The following is a 19,527-nucleotide window of genomic DNA, read 5'->3' as shown; positions in this document are numbered from 1 at the left end:
GGATAAGACCAATGGGTATTGGCCATTCCCGATTTATAAAGTTTTCCACTGTCCAGCCATTTGAAACAACACTAATATATCAGTTCAGAAGGGTAGTGAAGGATGACATGCATGTACAGCTTTATTCTGCGTATTTCAGAGATGCTCGATTGGATTTAAATTCGAACTTCTCGACAGCCATTAAAGCGGGAAGAACTAAACGGAATGCTCCTCGAATCAAATGGATGTAAGAGGAACCTATTTGTCTGTGTGTGAAAAAAAGTCAAATGAGAAGTTGTCCTGCTGCTCCACTAACACGTTTCCGTCCAAACCTCTAGCAGGACCCAGAGTAAATTTAATTTTGGAAACCTATTCTTAAGTGAGTTGCTTCTAATGAAATGTTAAATAATGGTTTCTAAAATTTTTATTAATCAGAATAAAAACATTAAAAATAAAATCTGAAAGCTTTCAGGTTTTATATTACGCCCAAATGGGCGTTTTTTTTTCACGCGGGATTGAAAACGGGATTTGAAAAGTGATTCGACGCAAAATACACTTAGACATTGCATTGCTACGCAACCCATATAATACTAGTAAGAGATGTAAAGAAACATCGGTAACCTCTTCAAGAAGGTGCACGCAATGTTAATGATAACAGAACGCTTTGAAATCGTTAAAAAATTCGTTAAAATTTTCCAAAATATGAAATAGATAATAAAACAAAATATGGGCTTCAGTTGCTCGAATATTGGCTTCCTGATACCCATTTCGAATGAAGGACTACGCTATTCAGAATTTGGTGTCTCTAGGTACCGTTGTGTTTTCACAATGAGAGAAACATACATACATTCATACAGATTCTTTATTATTTAATTTCTTTAAATGTAATACTGGGTTCTAATAGTTAATGGCAAAAATTTGAAAAGCGATTCAGACTTTTATAGTGAATCAACGCAAAATATCGAAACGAAATTAACAGCCCTTCTAGGCAAATTGCTCTTTTATTTAGTAAAGTAATAATTTTGTAGCAAAAAATTTCTAATTAAACGAAAAATATACATCTTATTATTTCCACATCCCCCCCCTTTTCCTGCTTACTTTAATATTTAAAAACAGAGTGGAGGAAAGTAAAGGATTTATAGTAGTTCTGAAATGATGGCTTAAGTGATAAATATAGCACATAGAAATGAAGACATACATACACACTAATATATGTGTGTTTAAAAAGACTTATCAATTTATATGTTTCAAAGGACTTACCAATTTCAACAATGTTCTTTTCACTTACACAAAATGCTTTTTTTTGTGTGTGTGTGCACACATTTTACACTTTTTACACCGTAAACCGAAATCAGGAGTTCCTAAATCATGTGTTGAAAACACCAAAGGCAAATTACACCAGAGGGAGAAATATGGGAATAAATATGGTATATAATTTAATCAAACTTTAAAATTTGCATTTTCGGGGTTTAATTTCAGAAAAATTGTGAATAATACCCTTGCAAGTTAGTCGTTCGTGAGTATCTTTCTCTATAGTAAGATTTGCTCAAATTCTTAGCTTTCCTCACCCTGTGAATTTCTTAAATAATCTGTAACTCGATATTTCGGCTTACGAAAAAAAGATGTATTGTTGTTATATTTCCTGAATTGGTAATTATCGTTCGGGTTTACCAAATTTTGTTTCTCGCCATTTAAAATAAATTGTGTTCGCTCATCTTCTAGTTCTTTATCATCAATGTCATTGACATTAAGTTTTCCTTCATTTCACTTGTACGATCAAGTTCTTTCTTGAATACTAGCATAAAACTTTATACCGGATACTGCTAATGCCTTATTCCCATTTTCGTTATATATTTAAGCATTAAATAATTTATATGTTGCGATAAACTCTCAAGCACACTGATCGCAAGTCATTAAATATTATGAAAGCCTTCTATGTATTTGCTCGATCCTTGTTAGCAATTTTTTCCCAAATAACGGTCCTTAGAATAAAATATTTTTTGGATGTATTTTATTTCGGCTTGGTAGAGAAGGACTCTATTCTCGAGATGATACTTCATCAACTTATCTTTATATAGACCAGTGGTCTTGAAACTAGGTTTCTGGAGTCAAACCATGAGGTCGAGTCAAAATAAAAGTTCGAAAATAAAATTATATGGCTCTCGCATTAGTTTACTAGCGTTTATCAACTATAAAATTAACTCAAAAATCCGTTTGAATATTACGATAAATCAGAAAGCTTTCCAATGAAGGAGAGGGAGCAACTTATCGACAGAGAGAGCAACTCATCGACAGAGAGAGCAATTCATTGATACATCAACTGATTTAACGTTAAACTGTAAATTTAAGAAATAGCAGCTCTAAATGTTTGGTTGCAGACTCAAGCAAAATACGCAGAAGTTTCTCAAACAGCTATACACATTTTAATTCCAACCTGCCATCTTTTTCAGCGTACGTTGCAACAAAAACAGACTATAGAAACAAATTAAAGGCAAAATGTGAAATGCGGTAACAGTAGAGCCAGACCTCGACAGTTTGTGTAAAAAAAATCCAAATCACTAAAAATAATGCAAGGGTAGGTGACACCTAGAACACGAGTTAATGAGTGAATTACATTAGTTTTATATTAAATTATTTCAATACACAGGACAGTATTTTTGTTTAATTGTTTTTACATATAACATATATTACTTATCATGTAATTTATTGATCTATCCGCTCGCTTGAGACTTGAAGTGGGGGATCTTGTAATCACTTGAGAAGAGTTTTAAGAACTCAAAAATAGAGTAAAATTCACCACGCAGTTGTTTAAGTGATAAATGATACACAAGCCAAAATTTCGGGCGAACTGATTTAAGGTAAAATATTGACGTTATAACCGCCCTTTCAATTTGCAGTGCTCCAGATAATCTGGCATTTACCTTCAGCATGCCTGATAGGCTTAGCTGAGTTAGAAGATCAGTGATTCCCACTTTTGGCGATACATATAGCTGGCTTAATACAGAAATTAAAAATTTTGTTTATTTACTTATTACTTTATTAATTATCGATTTTTAAGTTTGTCCAAATTTTTGTATCAAAGTTTTACTTCTGTTACTTCTTATTTCAACAAGACAATTCTAATATATAAATGCCCTAACGACTTAGTTTCGTTAAGTAACTAACTTAACGTTTCTCTAGTTAACTAACATTAACTAACGAAAACTTCAATATATATTTTAATGGGAAATAGTTAGAATGGAAATAATTATTTTTTTGTATTTAGCAAACAGTTCCAGGAGATCTTTGTTGTATTCACACTTGATGTCTATTAGTTTGGACTCTCTGTTTATATGTATAAAATAGAATGATTGTTTTAGCTTAGAAGAAACAAACTGCATTTTATGAGTGTAATGAGTTTGTGAAATAAGGGGAGAAAGCATTAAATTGAAAATGAATATTTAATGATCAGTTTTTAAAAACGAAGACATTGAATACATTTACAATATTCATACAATCAATGGAAGGCTGACTAACGACTGTGAATGCTAATATATCATTCAATGAACTAACTCCAAAGAGTTAACCAGAGACGAACTTTGTCAGTAAGAGAGGCCCATGTTTGAATTCACTTGCTTGCATTATTGAGAAATTAAGTAATAATTCATAAAACCAAGAAACGCAGTTTTGTAATGTATACAGACTCATGCCAATTATTGTATAAAAGGCATTTTTTGAGAGAGAAATTTTGTTACCAACACGGACTCATGCCATTATTTTCTGAAAGTTTTTTTTTTTTGGCTCCATAAATTAAAAAAAAATTGTGATGCATAGCGATTCGTTATAATTACCTTATGAAAAATCTTTTTTGCCACAGAGAACTTCTTTTTTCGAAAAACAAACGTAATTTTGTGAGGCACATGGATTTATGCCAATTATTTTATGAGAAATGTTTTTTCCGTTTGAAAAAATTTTATGTTTGATACAAAAACATAGTTTTATGACACACATGGACTCATGCCATCATTTTCTGAAAATGTTTCTTTTTTTCTCAGAGAAATGTTTTTGAAAAACATGCGCAAATTTGTGACGCATACGGACTCTTGTCAATTATTTTATGAAAGGTCTTTTTCTTTTGTTTGAAAGAAACTTTATTTTTAAAAAACATGCGTAATTTTGTTATGCACAGGGACTCATAATATTATGCTCTGAATTTTTGCTATGGGGGAAGGGAGTTTAAAGATTCCCCCCCCCCCCGAAAAACAAGCGCAATATTGTAACGCATACGAACTCACGGCAATTATTATATGAAAGGTCTTTTTGTCTGAGAAAGTTTTCCCCCCGAAAAACAAACGCAATTCTGTGTCACATACATACTTATGCAATTATTTTATAATTTTTTTAAAAATTTTATTTGGTTTGCTCAATTTTCTATCTGTGTTTCTCTCAGAGAAATAATTTTTCGAAAACCATGCGCAGTTTTGGTCATGCATGTGACCTCATGGTAATTATTTTATGAAAAATATATGAGAGACCTTTTTTTTTTTCGAGAAACGTTTTCTTTTAAAAAGAATTATTAGTAAGAAACGAAGCAATGCTTACCTGAAGAAAGCATCTGAGTGAATAAAAAGTGCTGCTTTCTAAATACGATTTCAGAGATCTTCTAGTAGCATATTTTATAATACTTAAATTTTTCTCGCATATTTATAACTTTCATTGATAATTATTAAGAAGTTATTTTTATAGAATGCTATTTATATTATATCTTACTTTCTATTGTAATTTATTATTTGAAATAGAAATTCCCCAAAATAACGTACAATCTCAGAATACGAAACTTTATTTCACTAATTTTCAATTTTAGGCAAGGCAAAAATATTAACAAGATATTAAATTAAAATTCATAGATTCAAATTACGAACTGCAATGCATTAAAATTATTAACCTACATTTTAAATCCAATTTTCAACGATTTTCAGTTTATTATTTCCATATTTCGAAAATTTTACTATTAGAGAGACTTGCAACAAAACTGTTAATGAAATTCTATTTAATAATTCATTTTGGTTATATGAGCCTTCAATTTTCTACATTTACTTTAATCATATATAATAAGACACATGAAAATACGCAAATAAATTTGTACGGGTGATGTCTAAGAGAATAGACAATTTGATAGTTATATGTTTGAAGTATTTGTTGATGGTGTGAATTTTCGCAGTTTAAAAAAAATAATAAATCTATGTACACTCTGCACAAAAAAATGCGACGCTCCTATACCTCTCCTTCTACTGGGCCAATTGACGAAATTCTATTTGCGTTTTTCATGGCTCGAAAGAGCGACTTATAGCATTGTGCTAACATAGGTATTTTGAACAAAATCGGACTTTTCTCAAATGACATACCCATTTTGCTCTATATTTCGATTCTAAGACTGAAATTATGCCCAAAAAATAACAAAATTGGGTTAAAAACTTATTGAGAAATTAAAAAATTTATCTTGGCGCACTTTTTTTCATTTTGCGTCAAGAATAATTCACTTGGCGAAATTCTTAATATATAGTAACCTACTTTCCTTTCCCTTTTCCCATTATGCACGAGTAGAAAAAAAAAAGGTGAATCTTTCAAATAATTTTAACAAAGTGTTTAAAGCACAAGTGGCGTTATTATCGCTTGCGAAATAACATGCGAAATTTCAAAATATAAATTCAAGTATAGTTTTGGAAATTTTGAATAACAAACTCTAGTCTTTTGCAGATTTACCCCAAAATACATTTACTTTAAGGTGATGGTAAAAAATTTACAGGTTATAATTCAAAAAGAAAAAATTGTAATAGTTACTAAAAAATATAAATTTAAAAAATAAATTAGAAAATATCTGCGAATTTTATTTAGATTGAACTTAAATTTCGAACTGTGAAAGAAGGCATCAAGTAAATTTAATAAAAAGAAGGAGATATTAATAAATATATACAAAATTCAATTAACAGTGAGGAGGTAAAATTTTGAAGCTAATTTTTTAAAAACTACTCGCGTGATTTTTACAAATGAGAATTTTAGTTTTCATAATACTTTACAAATTACAAATTCACAATTGAACTGTACCTGGCCCACTTTTTTTTTTTTTTTTTTTTTTTTTTGTGAAAGTTGTACATTATTTTAATTATTAGTTCAGTAGATTAAAGGAAGAGATTAGTATAACCTCCTGTTTACTGTTTCTTGTTACCATACTTACATTTAATTTGCTTTGTATTTTTGAGATTACTCCTGAACTTGTGTAAAGATATGATCCTTTTAAATAATGATATGTTCTACATGCATGTGTCTCATTCGGTCTCTTTTATCTCTTTGTACGACCTAACATAAAAGAAATATAGAGATGCGTTTTTTACTGCTGTTGAGTGTCCCAACTTATCACATCTTTACATTAAAAAAACTCTAAAACACCAACTTCACTAGTTAATATTTTCCAAGATTTTACACGAAAGCCTCCTTATAATATCACATCTCGTAGTTCATAAGGATTTCTTAATTAACGTTCAATTTCAAAAGAATTATTTGAAAAAATAATAGATTGTGACTTCATAATTATCTTGCTGGGATACTATTTTTTTATTATTTCAGTTAGAAGAAATTGTGCATTTGAAATAGTAAGATGCTTACAAACACACTTTTGATTATAATTTCCTGTTCGCAATAATTTAAGCATGCATACTGGAATATTTAAACGATATTTTTAAATTTAATAACTGACCAAAATTTGTCTTTTTTGGCATTAATAAGAATTAAAATTTTTAATTGTTATTAAAAGCGAATAATAGAGGAAAAATTTCAGAATGAAACAGAAAATAAACAGAAAAAAAAAAAAAAAAACATTTAATAAAGCTTTTTAATACAATTTTAAGCGCAATTTGAGCAGAGAATGAAATAAATTTTCCCGAAAACTTAATTATTTAGATTTCCGAGTACTAGATGGCAGCACTAACAATAAAAGTTTGTCGAAGCTACAAATTCCACTTCATTAAGTGCTCGCTTAAAGCTACAATTAAATTATGTGTATATGGCAAACAGAAAAACGAAATGGAAGAAAAATTGCGATCGTGGCTATGCATTAGTAGGAAATAAAAAACAAATTTAAGCAATATATGGCAACAGTTGTATAATTTTCATTTATTCCCGTAAGTATAGTCTTCCATCATCATAACAAAATTAATATTTTTTCCAATTTTTTGTCTTGTAAATTTCATGTATTTAAGCAAAAAACAAAATGACAAATAATTAAAATAAAACTAATTACTTAATGATGCATTTATAGATAACATATAAATTTCCACCTAGACAAAAATTAAATCTAATTAGAATTAATAAATTTTTGAGTTAAAATTAGTAAACTACTTAAATAATTTTCCTGGATCATTTAAATGAAAAGGAATTAATGAATTTTAATTATCAATTAAACAGAGAATCATTCATTTTTGTTTATGATGCATTACTTATTATTATTATTATTATTATTACATTACGATTACATGTAACTAATGCGCCTACATAAATATTTACGTGCAATGTATATAATCGCGTGTGTTTGTAAGCAATTATTTTAAGACAGATTTACAAAAAGTTATTGCTTAAATCCCCAGAGATCTCAGCGTCATTTCCTGATAACATATTTTTTAATACCATGATTGTAGGATTATAGTAAGTACGCATTCTCGCTGTAATACATAAAAAGGCTGAAGACAGATATTTCTCATAAATTCTAACATCAAGAAAGAAAAATCAAAGTTTGCCATATTAGACAATAAAGTTTAAAAAGCACATGCTTTGCCTCCAGTGTTTAGACTTAAGTAACATCCCTTGTTCCAAACTCATCAGACTTTGCCATCGAAATTTCATTTTAAGACTCTTCGGTAACATGGCTTGGTGTCGAAAGACACTGTTAAGTCTCTTCCAGGTATCTAGAGCTAAGACTTTTAGGACTGTGCAGAAGATTTCTGTCCAATCCGAGAGACGACGGACGAGAACAAGCCAGCATCAAATGAGATACGAGTTGGAATCATCATACACGAAGTCTCTCTATGTACAAAGAGGTCTCTGATTGAGAATAATTTAAGTTTGTTGTTAGAGCAGATATCTTTCCATGATGTCGTCGGCATCTTCTGCAGAAGAATCGAGAGCTGTATAAGCAGCGGAAAATCCCTTGGCATGGATGGTATCGTCAGAACGGAAACGGACCATCAACGTGTCAGTACTGGAAAAGAACTCTGGCGGCACCTGCAAGAATAATAACAAAGACAATCAGGAAAATCGATATAAATTATCATCAATACCAAAAGAATCAGAAAATCCTCTTGTTCCTCTCTAAGTGCTCAGCATGAAAAAAAAAAAAAAAAGTTCTAACAAAATTTATTACTAATAAAAAAGTAGCTTGATTTGCAATTCGATGTCTTCCTTTTAGTCCAAAGGAGCAATTTGCTCAGAAGGACTATTAATTTCGATTTGGCATTTAGCGTTGATTCACTTTTCAAATTGTTGCCAACAAAGATTATCGCCCTGTATTATACTTAAGGAAATTAAATAATGCAGAACCTGCATAAATGTTTCTCACATTGTGATAAAAACGGTGCCTAGAGCCATCCAGTTTTGAATAACGTAATCTTCCTACGAATATGGGCATCTGGAAGCCGAAATTTGAAATTTGGAATTTGTTTTATTATCAATTTCATATTCTGTAAAACTTTAACGAATTTTTCATTAACAAACACAAGAATTTAAAGCCAGCAATGGCAATATTGTACAGAAAACACATTTTTATGTCCAGCGCGTGAGACTAGGTATCGGAAATTCTAAAGATGTGCTCATTTTAAAATTATTTTGCAATATTGCTGTTGAACTGAATTTTACGGTTTAAGTGCAAAGAACATGGCATTTAATAAATAAACGTAACGCACAAAACGTTAAAAAAACGCCCATTTGGACGTAATTTAAAATCTGAAACCTTTCAGATTTTTTTAATTTTTTTTATTATTATTAGTCCAAAGGGGCAATTTGCCCTGGAGGACTATTAATTTCGCTTTGGCATTTTGTGTCGAAAACTTTAAAAGGCTGTATCACTTTTCAAATCGTTGCCACCATATATTACCATCCTGTCTTATATTTAAAGAAATTAAATAATGAAGAACCTGCATAAATGTGCGTATGTTTCTGGCATTGTGATAAAACAACTAGAGCCATAAATTTTGAATAACGTAAATCTTCCATAGAATATGGGCATGTGGAAGCACTAATTTGAATTTGAAATTTGTTTTATTATCGATTTCAGATTTTGTAACACTTCAACTAATTTTTGATTAAAACAATTAACGATTTCAAAGCGAGCAATGGCAACAGAAAAAAAAAAAAAATTATCTCCAGCGCGCGAGACTGTGTATTGGAAATTCTAAAGACATGCTCATTTAAAATTTGATTTGCGATATTGCTGTTGAACTGAATTTTATAGTTTGAGTACGAAGAACATGATATTTAATAAATAAAGGTAACGCACAAAATGTTAAAAAACGCCCCTTTGGACGTAATTTAAAATCTAAAACTTTTAATTTTTTTTTTTTAATTTTTTTTTTTTAAATTTTTTTCTTTCATTTGAACACTTTGAGCTGTCGTATAATCACGAAGTACTTGTGTCTTGGGTTCTTTATAATTAAACTACAATGCTTGCACAAATGAGATCATAGTTATTTTTTTTTAATTCTATGACATTAAGAATAATCTGATTTCTGTAAATATAAATGCAAAGAAACAAATAAAAGTAGGAGAGGAATGCCTCTTAATTTATGCAAATTGAAAGCATCTTATTTTCTTAAACATATCAGAAAATCATTAAGTAATTTAAGAAAATGCATTCAGTTTTCGACTTAACGCGATAATATCGGATATGACGGTTAATTCAAAATAACGGTTAATCGGAAGGCAATCAATTAGGGAAAAAAAGAGGAACATAACTAATATCGTATCGTAATCGAAAAATGCAGTTGACAATTTACCTATTCGTGTAATTTAATCTGTAGAATAAGGCCGTTTGACAAATTAAATCAGTGTTCGAAAGGAAAGACTATTGATTTAAATCGTATTCTAAATAACGGAAGAATAATGTAAATATTAAATGAAGAATCTTAATAAACGGCATTAAAGAACAGTATTTACATGAGAACGTGAGCAATATTTATGTTGTGTTTTCTGGACATATTTTTGTTTTACACTATTAATTTGTGTTCATAATTTCTCTCCGTGCGCTATAAACAAAGGCAACAAATAATTAGTGGTTAAAAGTTTTCAGAGACAATAACAAGTTGCCTTGTATGTGGCATATAAAAGAAAGCAGGTTGAAAGCATACGGAAAGCAGGCAAAAAGAGGTTTAACGTTTCCGCTAAAATAATACATAAAACTAAAACCAAAATATTTGTGCAGCATTATTTTCATGTAGTATATTCTAATAACATACACCCCAATAAAACAGTCTACGTTGCCTTAAGGCACTAATATTATTTTCTTTCTTTTATAAAATGTAATATAAGACGTAGACGGTATTATAAATGAAATGAGGTGATATTTCTCAATTGAACTGAATTGGGAATAATATTACTAATATTTCTCCCTAAGGCTGAAACGGGAATAAAACTGTCAACGGTGAATTAAGATCGGGCTGAATTTTCCCTATCTAGCGAAGCAAAATTCGTTTTTAGAGTTTGGTTTATCCACAAACCGTTAACCTGCTTCCGGACTGTAAGTGGTTTATACACTATAATTCTAAATGTATTATAAATGATCCAAAAAACACACCGTAACTAAGGATAATTTCTTAAGCAATACATAGCAATAAATCTTTGTGAGTATGTGATTGTAAATAGTTGAAAACTGTCAATACGTACATAAATGTTGTTAAAATGTTACTAGAATGCAAAGGAGTCAGTACCTTGTTACCACAATATTTGCCCATCGGCTTCGAATTATCGTCCTCCCCGTCAAATATCTCGACATAATCATAACCGCAGTCTTGTTCTTGCTCGACTTCAAATGTCAAGAAGCGTAGTCTGATCCTGCGATCGTTGAGGCCTTGGATAATCCAATCACAGTCTTCCTTGTTGTCATAATTCTGGTCTCCATATTTTGCGTGAGAATAAAGATGCTCCATAGTGTGACCAGCTAGTAGACGTCCACCGCACACTGTGGCGTAAGAAAAAGAAAGAAACAGAGAATGAGAAAAAAGTTTTTTTTCAGATCTCAAGATATAATATAAAAAAATCTTGTTACGTAATGAGTCGCAAATGTTCACATACTACGAAAATGAAACTGTCATTACTTTTAAAATAATCCAATACATATTCATGCAGGTTCATGAGCAATCTGCATTAGCGACAACGTATAAAGACATTACTTTGTCGTGTACATTCTCTTATTAAAGTTACATGCAGGCCAAAGCGTGCTTAGCTTAATTCTGTTTCCCAGTTTTGGAAAAAGGACACAGCGAGGTTTCTCGTCGCATCTTTTACGAGAGCCATTTTTGCTGCGAAATTATCGCATAACCTTAATCCAATAATAATTATAGTATACAAAATAGAAAAGTAATAATATAATAATAATAACAGTGTAAGAGAATGAAAGATTTTCTTCCTGCAATTTAAGAAAAGGGCTTTTACTTTGAAGAAATAGTTAAACCACCAATCTTTAAACTGCCCTGTTAAGTTTTGCTATAAAACTTTCAATAAATTTAACTGTATTTCTTTACCCCAGCGATGAAGCTGTCCCGTAACTGCCAGGTTTTCCAATTGTCATCGCTCATCAAAGATTTTAAAGAGGGGAAAACTGAAAATACGAAATAGAATTAATTTAAAATGTGCAGCTTTAAGGCTGTTTAAAAATTTAAGTAGAGTAAACCTTTCTAAGCCTATAATTCCAGACGACTTTGGTCTTTTGTGAAGGTGATCGCTTTAGGGAGATAGCGTTCAATACCAATGCTTACTTTTGTTCTCAAAAATATTGGTGGCTTCCAGAGGTGATCGTTTTAATGAAGCGGTCACCGTGAGGAGGTTCATAGTATAGGAAATTTTAGCGTACGGAAGAGTTTATAAAATAATTCTTCATGGTAATAATTCTTGACTGGTAAATAGATTTAAGTGTATAATAATTTATAATGCAAAATTAATCATACGAATAATTTAAACAATTTATTGCGTAAAATGTTTATCACTTTAATAAATATTCTAGAAATAACTAATTAATTGAAACCAATTTTCCCATACTTAGAAATAATAAATGATCAGAAATGTAACAAAAATAGCAGAGATAATTAACAAAGAAATAACAAGCTTAACATGGAGTAAGGATAACCTCGGGATGTTAAATAAAGATGTTTTTAAGACACCAAAGAATCAACATCTTCAGGATATCATCGCATATCCACGACTTAAAGCAGACATTCTCAGGATGTTCAGTTTTGTAGAGCTCAGGACATTTGAGTATCATCTGCTTCAGGTTATCTGGGACATTGGGACTTAAGAAGAACATTCTGAGGCTATTCTACGGAAACACTTTTGGAATATGCTATAAGAACAGTTTGAAAGTGAGCAAAAACATTTGCGAATCATCATCTTCAGGCTATCTTTCGTATGTCCTGGGATTTTGGGACTTAAAAAAAATGACATTTTCAGGATATTCTATGAGAACATTTTTTTAATATGATATGAGGGACAGTTTAAAACTCGGCAAAATCATGAGCCACGATATTATGTCTTTAATCTGGAAAACAATTTCTAAAATTTTTCCGGACTTAGAATATTCTACGTATTGTATAAGTATTGCTTATACTTTTCTTCAATACTGAAGAACGAAAGTTTCTATTCTTCCGATTTTGCCATTTTTTTAAGAACCATTTCATACACAAACCTTCTTATTCAGTAAGAAGTTACTACGATCAAACATCAGTTAGCTGGAAGTAAATAGAATTGCAAAAGCTCTCGTACAGTGAAAAATTCAAATTAATGCGATTTTCGGCGAATTGTTTCAAAATAATTACTACTTACTAAATAGAATTCGAAGATTCTACTTGGATAGCCTGCAAGGATATTTTGCATACAAAGCAAGTCAATCATTTCTGCTTACGTGAACAACGAAAATTGTTCCAAGACACAAAAAATATCGAAACTTAATTAAAAACCAAGGAGTTAGAACTTTTGATGCATTCAGTTGGAAATGATGCATGTAAGTGGCATGCAACTATATATTTCTGATCGCATATATTCGTTTGAAAGAGTTTTTGATGAAATATTTTACTGACTTTGATATATTGATTTTCTTCAAAATCAAAAATTTTAAGTGAAAACACCTAAGTAAATAATACAGGATGATTACTAATAATCCAATGGATTTTGACGTGTTATAGCTTCAAATATATAATGTCCACCAGTTTTGCACTAATAACCAGTTAAAAAATCATATTTTAAAATATTTGTTTATGCCATTGCAAGTTTCTAGATTCACCAGGAGACAAGATGATTAATGACAACTAATCAACAGCAAGGATTTTGTGTGTTGCAATATGAGAAGATTGAATCTGTCACTACCATGCAGTGTGCGAACTTAAGGCCATCAACTCGCCAAAGCATTATGCTATGGTATCGAAATTTAAGGATACAAGTTTGCTCTGTAAATGAAAAAGCTCTGGACGACCAGGTATTGCAGTTGAAGCAATGGAGAATATCCGCCAGACGTTCCTTGTAGCCTAAAGAAATCTACGTGTCGTGCAAGTCGCGAACTGGGCATTCCTCAGTTAACTGTGCTGATAATTCTGCACAAGTGATTAAGTTAGAAACCATATCGCATACATCTGATGCAAAGTTTACAGCCAGTCGACCGCACCATCAAAAGCGAATTTTGAGAGCTTTTCCAGGAAGCAATGGAAGATGACGAATTTACTCCGAATCGTGTTCATTGGTGAGGCAAGGTTCCACCTAAACGATCAAGTGATAGTCACAACGTCCTCATATGGGACACCGCAAATTCCTATGTTACAGTAGAGATTGTAAGAGATTCTTCAAAGATGAATGAATGTGTTCTGTGCTGTTTCACTTAGCAAAGTGTGCGGGCCTTACTTTTCTCCTGGGAAAACTGTGTTGGGTACATATGGTGCAAGACCGGCTGTTTCCAAAACTGATAGCTGATATCCAAAATTTCATATTCCAATAAGACAGAGCTCTGCCTCGTTCGCAGAGAGAAGTGCGTTGCCATCTGAAAGAGAAACTTCTAAACCGGTGGATTGGGCACTGCGCTCAGGATGATTTGGGACTCTTCAAGTGGCCTCCAAGGCCTCCTTACATTACAGTTTGGAATATTTTCCTTTGGGAATATGTTAAAGACAATGTTTGCATACCACTTTTGCCGACAATATAGACGGAACACCAGGATCGCATCACTGCCGCGCTGGTGAACACTAACAAAGATATGCTAGAACTAATATATTCAAACATGATTACGGCATAGATGTTTGTCATGTAATACAAGAACAGCACTCAGAACACTTGTAATGATGCGTAAAAAAAAACCTGAAAATGTGCTTTTTTATACAATGTTTCTATCATTCACTATTTTGTTTTCGCAATACTTTGTGAAATACATTCATCCAAAACCCAATGAATCATCTGTAAATCACCCGGTATTATAAAAAGACAAATTTCCCGAGACGATATATCTCCATAGCTGAAAGAAAACAATGTGAAATACTTAAAAATAAAGAATATAAAGGAATTAACTTGCAATCTGAAAACATCATGTTGTAGTCTAACGCCACTAAAAGAAATTCATTATTAAGAATTACTCCCCCCTAAAAATGAAAAAGAACACATTTTTAAATATACGAAAAAACATAAAAGTGTTGTTTGCCTTTGATCTTCAATAAAAGTAATATTTTATGATATCAATTTATAAAATTAAATCTTAGCTTGTAAGGATCTTAAGTTTTACTAACGTTTATTTTATTTTAAATCTTTACTATCACTTCTTATTTTCTACTTCCGGCCAGAATTATAAGCGTTAAGGTTTTTATGCAAAGTTTGTCTGGCGAACGCCAAGTATTTAAGTTGTGGCTTTTTGCCAAGCGAGAGAGAGGAAGCAGTGAGTCGAAGCAGGCCGCTTACCTTAGAAGTTACGCAGTTGCTTTATGCCTTCCAGGCCAGCGGTTTTAATTCTCTTGATAAATTTTAAACGTATTGTAGTGTTCACAGTCCTCTGTACTACATACGCTTCCTGTTAATATAAGGCCAATCTTCCACGTTTATTATTCTTAAGTTAAATTAGAGTTTAATTTTATTTTTATACTTTTACGTTTTGACCCCAAGTAGCGGGTCGGTGTATTCCGAAGTACGGAAGTCATTGTAAATAGAGAAAATAAAGGGTTTTGTATACCCTTCTTGTGTATCTTGTTTACTTCCCACAGTTTTGAACATAGCTTTATAAGCTCTCTGTTCCGAGTCAGGTCCTTGCATGTTCCCGAAGAAGGTTAGAAGGAACATTGAACCTGATAAGCTATAGAATAAGCTTAAAACTCAGCTCATAAAGAATTTCACTTTTAAAATCTCCACTTTTTTTTTTTTTTTTTTTTTTTTTTTTTTTGTAGTTTTGCTCAAAAATTAATTTTTTACGAAATCGCAAAAATTGTTACCTAAATTGCAAAACATTAACAAAATTGCGAAATTGTTAATCAAAATAAAAATTCAGAACAGAAGGAATTTCAGTTTTAAAAGCTCCGATATCTGTTTTTATATTTCCTTCTTGAATGAAAAATGGTGTAAGACAGAAAACTACAAAAATATCAAAAATGCATATTAATACTTGAAAGAACTAAATATAAAAATAAAAGTAAATATATATATTTACATTATTGCAATATATGTATTAGAATAAAATTTCTTCATTATCGTACGATTTTCTTAAAGAGACTACTATAAAAGCGAAGAAGAATCAGAAATTTCATATTACATATTATGGGATATTCAAGAAATTTATTTATTATATTTAATGCATAAAACCACATTTGTTGTAAAATATTATTAAGAAGTCCAGATAAAATACGATTTCCAATAAGTTACTTTCTTACGTATTTTCATTATATCGAGGGTTAAGGAAAGATCTCAGACATCTTCGACTGGCAGTAACCTGCTGTCGTATTTTACCTTTTGTTTGTCAAGATGTTGTCCTTTACTTGTAAAGGACATTATTTTATTGCCATCTGAAACGATTAATATTCTTCAAGTTGTTAAAATGCCTTATATATGAAAAGAAGCTCAGTCTTCTTTAATTCGGAGTGAAACCCTGGATTAGATTTCTGAAATAAATTGCTATTTGAATTATCGGAAATCGATTAATTAAAGTTTTACTGTATTTAACTTTTCGAATTAAAACATGGAAATGCATGTTGGCTATCTCTCTCTCTTTAAATATATATATAATTCTTATTGTAAAAAAATAAGGACAAACAATAATAAACTCCAGCGTTTTTGTTCTGTAAAAGTAATATATATATATGTATGTATATTTTTGTGCATGAGCGATATAAACATACGATGAAAATTTGTTAACAAATTAAACTTAACTGGAACAAACTGACAATAGACCTTTAAGTTTCTAATTTCCAATTAAAGCAAAACACCCTTGAAGGTATCTGCATTCCTGTAGACGTTAGCCTAATCGCTGCTCAGGATTCAAATAAAGACTTTCCGAACTTGTAAATACTACTGCAAGTATTACGCCTAATTTTTTTCGCTTGCTGTTTCCTAGGAAAGTCATGTCTTTTCGCTAAGCCTCTTTTCCTACTAATTGTGGAAAATGTAAACTGCGTATATAGAAATTGTGGGACGCCTTTAAGCACTTCTACTGTTCTACCAATTAAGCAAAAATGTATTTTTGAAAACTTGTTCCTGTTCAAAATTAAAACGACGTTTTAATCATCAAGGCCAGTTCTGATTTCCTCTCCAGTCATATCTACGCAGCAATTTTTCTCGGCCGTGACTAAAAAGTGACTGATTTCTTCTTCTGTACCAACTCTATAATAAGTTCTTTCGGCACATCAACGAAATATAAGACAATATGTAAGATATGAAAGTAATGTTGGAAATCTATTTAAAAATTAAACTTAATTGGAACAAACTGTCAATGGACCTTTAAATTTGTAATTTTCAATAGTAGCACAACTCCCTTCAAGGCATCGGCACCTTCCCTGCAGTATCTGCATTGTTGCAGACATTTGCTCAGTAGCTGCTCAGGATCAAAACAAAGACTTTCCAAACTTATAATACTACAATCAAAATCGTAAAAACAACCTTGTATTTAGCGTAAGTATATTGAAACACTCAATCGATTTCGAGGGCAGCTAAAGGTCCCTCCTCATCAGGAGAAAGAAATACCTAGAAAGAAGAAAAATAAATTCGAAGTTCAGATTTTGAGCGTGAAGGTGCAGTTGCCCCTCGCTCCCTATTTTTAACTTCGCTAATTTTTCTTGTCCTTTGTGTTATATGTTTGATCAGATAGCCTGGCTCAGTAAAAGTAGGCGGCCAGTGTAACTCTGATTAAAAATCCGGTTATAACCACGTGCAGTGCTGATAAGGACCACGTGTTTCTGAGACTCCTTCCCCTTTATTTTTCTTCTTTCTAGGTATTTCTTTCTTCTGATGAGGAGGGACCTTTAGCTGCCCTCGAAATCGATTGAGTGTTTTAATATACTTACGCTAAATACAAGGTTGTTTTTACGATTTTGATTGTCACATTAGCGTGTTTCTCTTCTAGTCTTATAATACTACCGCAACTATTACATCTTTTAATATGATATAATTGGTACCTGTCCGGATCCCAATGAAAATAGTATCCGCAAGTTCGAAAGTAAACAAAAAAATCCCGAAAGTTATGCATCATCCAAAATGTGTTGACTTCAGTGCGCCATCCAAAGTATTTCAAAAGGAAAACCGATTCGTTGGTGAATTATAAGCAACAAGCTTTATGCACATTTACTGTCAACGACTGGGCAAAAGACTGCAGCAATGCGGATACTTCAGGGAAAATGCAGATGCCACGAAGTGGGTTGCACTTTAATTGAAACTAAAAACTTTAAAGGCTTACTGTCAGTTTGTTTCAATTAAGTTTAATCTGTTAATAATAAATTTCCATCCTTTTTTATATCTTACATGTATAATTATTAATTTTCTATTTATGACTCTAATTTTTGCTTCCTTACTCTTTGGGTTACATATCTAATCATAATCCCTGAATTCTGTTATGTATTCATCCAAATAAAGGGTTTCCAATCAAGGGTATTGAACACTTAGGGATTAATGAAATTTTAAAGGAAAAAAAAAAAGATTAAGGGAATTAATTGGGAGTCGAAAGCCGAATATGAACAATTGATCTGAATAATTAAGATCCCATTGATTACGAAAAAATTATGAACAAAATTAATAATTAATTGTTTACGGATATAAATCTATATCATATAGTAAAGAAATTTAAAATAAGGAATAAAATATACTATAATTATAATGCAAGAAGAATGGATCGCACTGAAGGAGGATGTTCAAGCAGAAATCTTATTCAAAACGCATGAATAAGCTAAGTTTTGGAATTTAAAAATCATTCCAGAGAAATATTCCCAAACAAAAATTGTTTCCGAACCAATATTTTCCTTATTTTTAACCGTGTAGAAGCAGACTTCAGTTAAGTCAATAATTTACGTCGCAAACAAGAACAGGTTGAATATTTTTGAACGAGAAGATTTAAGAAATAAATCAAGCAAACTTATGCTAGATATTTAAAAAAAAATGCATCAATACATCAAACACAATCATGATATTAATAAAAATCGAACTCTACTGCAATCTTTGATTTTGTTCCTTGATCTTGTTTCCTAAAGAATAGAATCTGTGATTTTGTTCTTGGAAAACTAGTTCACATTTGTAAAAGTAAAAACAATAATAATTAAAAAAAAATAAATAAATCCCTTAAATTCAATAAATTATTTTTTTCAAAACATTTGTTCATTTTAAGATTAATTGTCATCGTTAATTTATTTATGGGCAATTATTCGTATTATGTTGCATACTTTATGTTGCATATTATATGTTACTGAGAAAAATGTAAGAGGTTAGATGATATATATATATATATATATATATATTTTAAAGGGTCGATGTAAGAAAAAGGTTGGGAATCCTTCATCCAAATGGATAATGTGCCGGTTAGAAGAAGAGATAGTGATAGTGTGATGTTAAATCTTACGAAAAGTTTAGAATGGTATAATTAGAAGATTATAAATTTAATAAAGATACCTAAGATAACTTCACTTATGTATTCTGTATTATTAAGTATTGAATATGTAAGTGTATTATAGAATGTATATTACAATGCAGAATATTAAGTAAAAAGCACATATCATTATTAAATATAAAATAATATATGAAAGAAATTACAAACTTCAGCTCCGTATCGAATGGTTCAGAAATGCGAGAAATTAGCATATTGCGCAAAATATTTTT

General features: G+C 31.1%; 1 protein-coding gene across 1 annotated transcript in view; it reads right to left on the bottom strand.

Moving 5' to 3' along the window:
* Positions 1 to 3,400: 3,400 nt before the first annotated feature.
* LOC118200447 (protein tolkin-like) overlaps positions 3,401 to 19,527 on the bottom strand; it is a 584,765-nt gene continuing 568,638 nt past the window's right edge. The window contains exons 18-19 of the mRNA XM_085819846.1: positions 10,929 to 11,179; positions 3,401 to 8,232 (exon numbers count right to left, since the gene is read on the bottom strand). Coding sequence (XP_085675972.1) covers positions 8,080 to 8,232; positions 10,929 to 11,179 — 404 coding nt within the window. The 3' untranslated portion in view covers positions 3,401 to 8,079. The remainder of the gene's footprint in view (positions 8,233 to 10,928; positions 11,180 to 19,527) is intronic.

This window comes from Stegodyphus dumicola, chromosome 7, assembly GCF_044657685.1.
Source record: "Stegodyphus dumicola isolate Sdum_Otavi_A_Nest chromosome 7, ASM4465768v1".
Classification (NCBI taxonomy): domain Eukaryota; kingdom Metazoa; phylum Arthropoda; class Arachnida; order Araneae; family Eresidae; genus Stegodyphus; species Stegodyphus dumicola.
The sequence above is the reverse complement of the archived record's forward strand: the minus strand, read 5'-3'. Positions and strand labels throughout refer to the sequence as shown.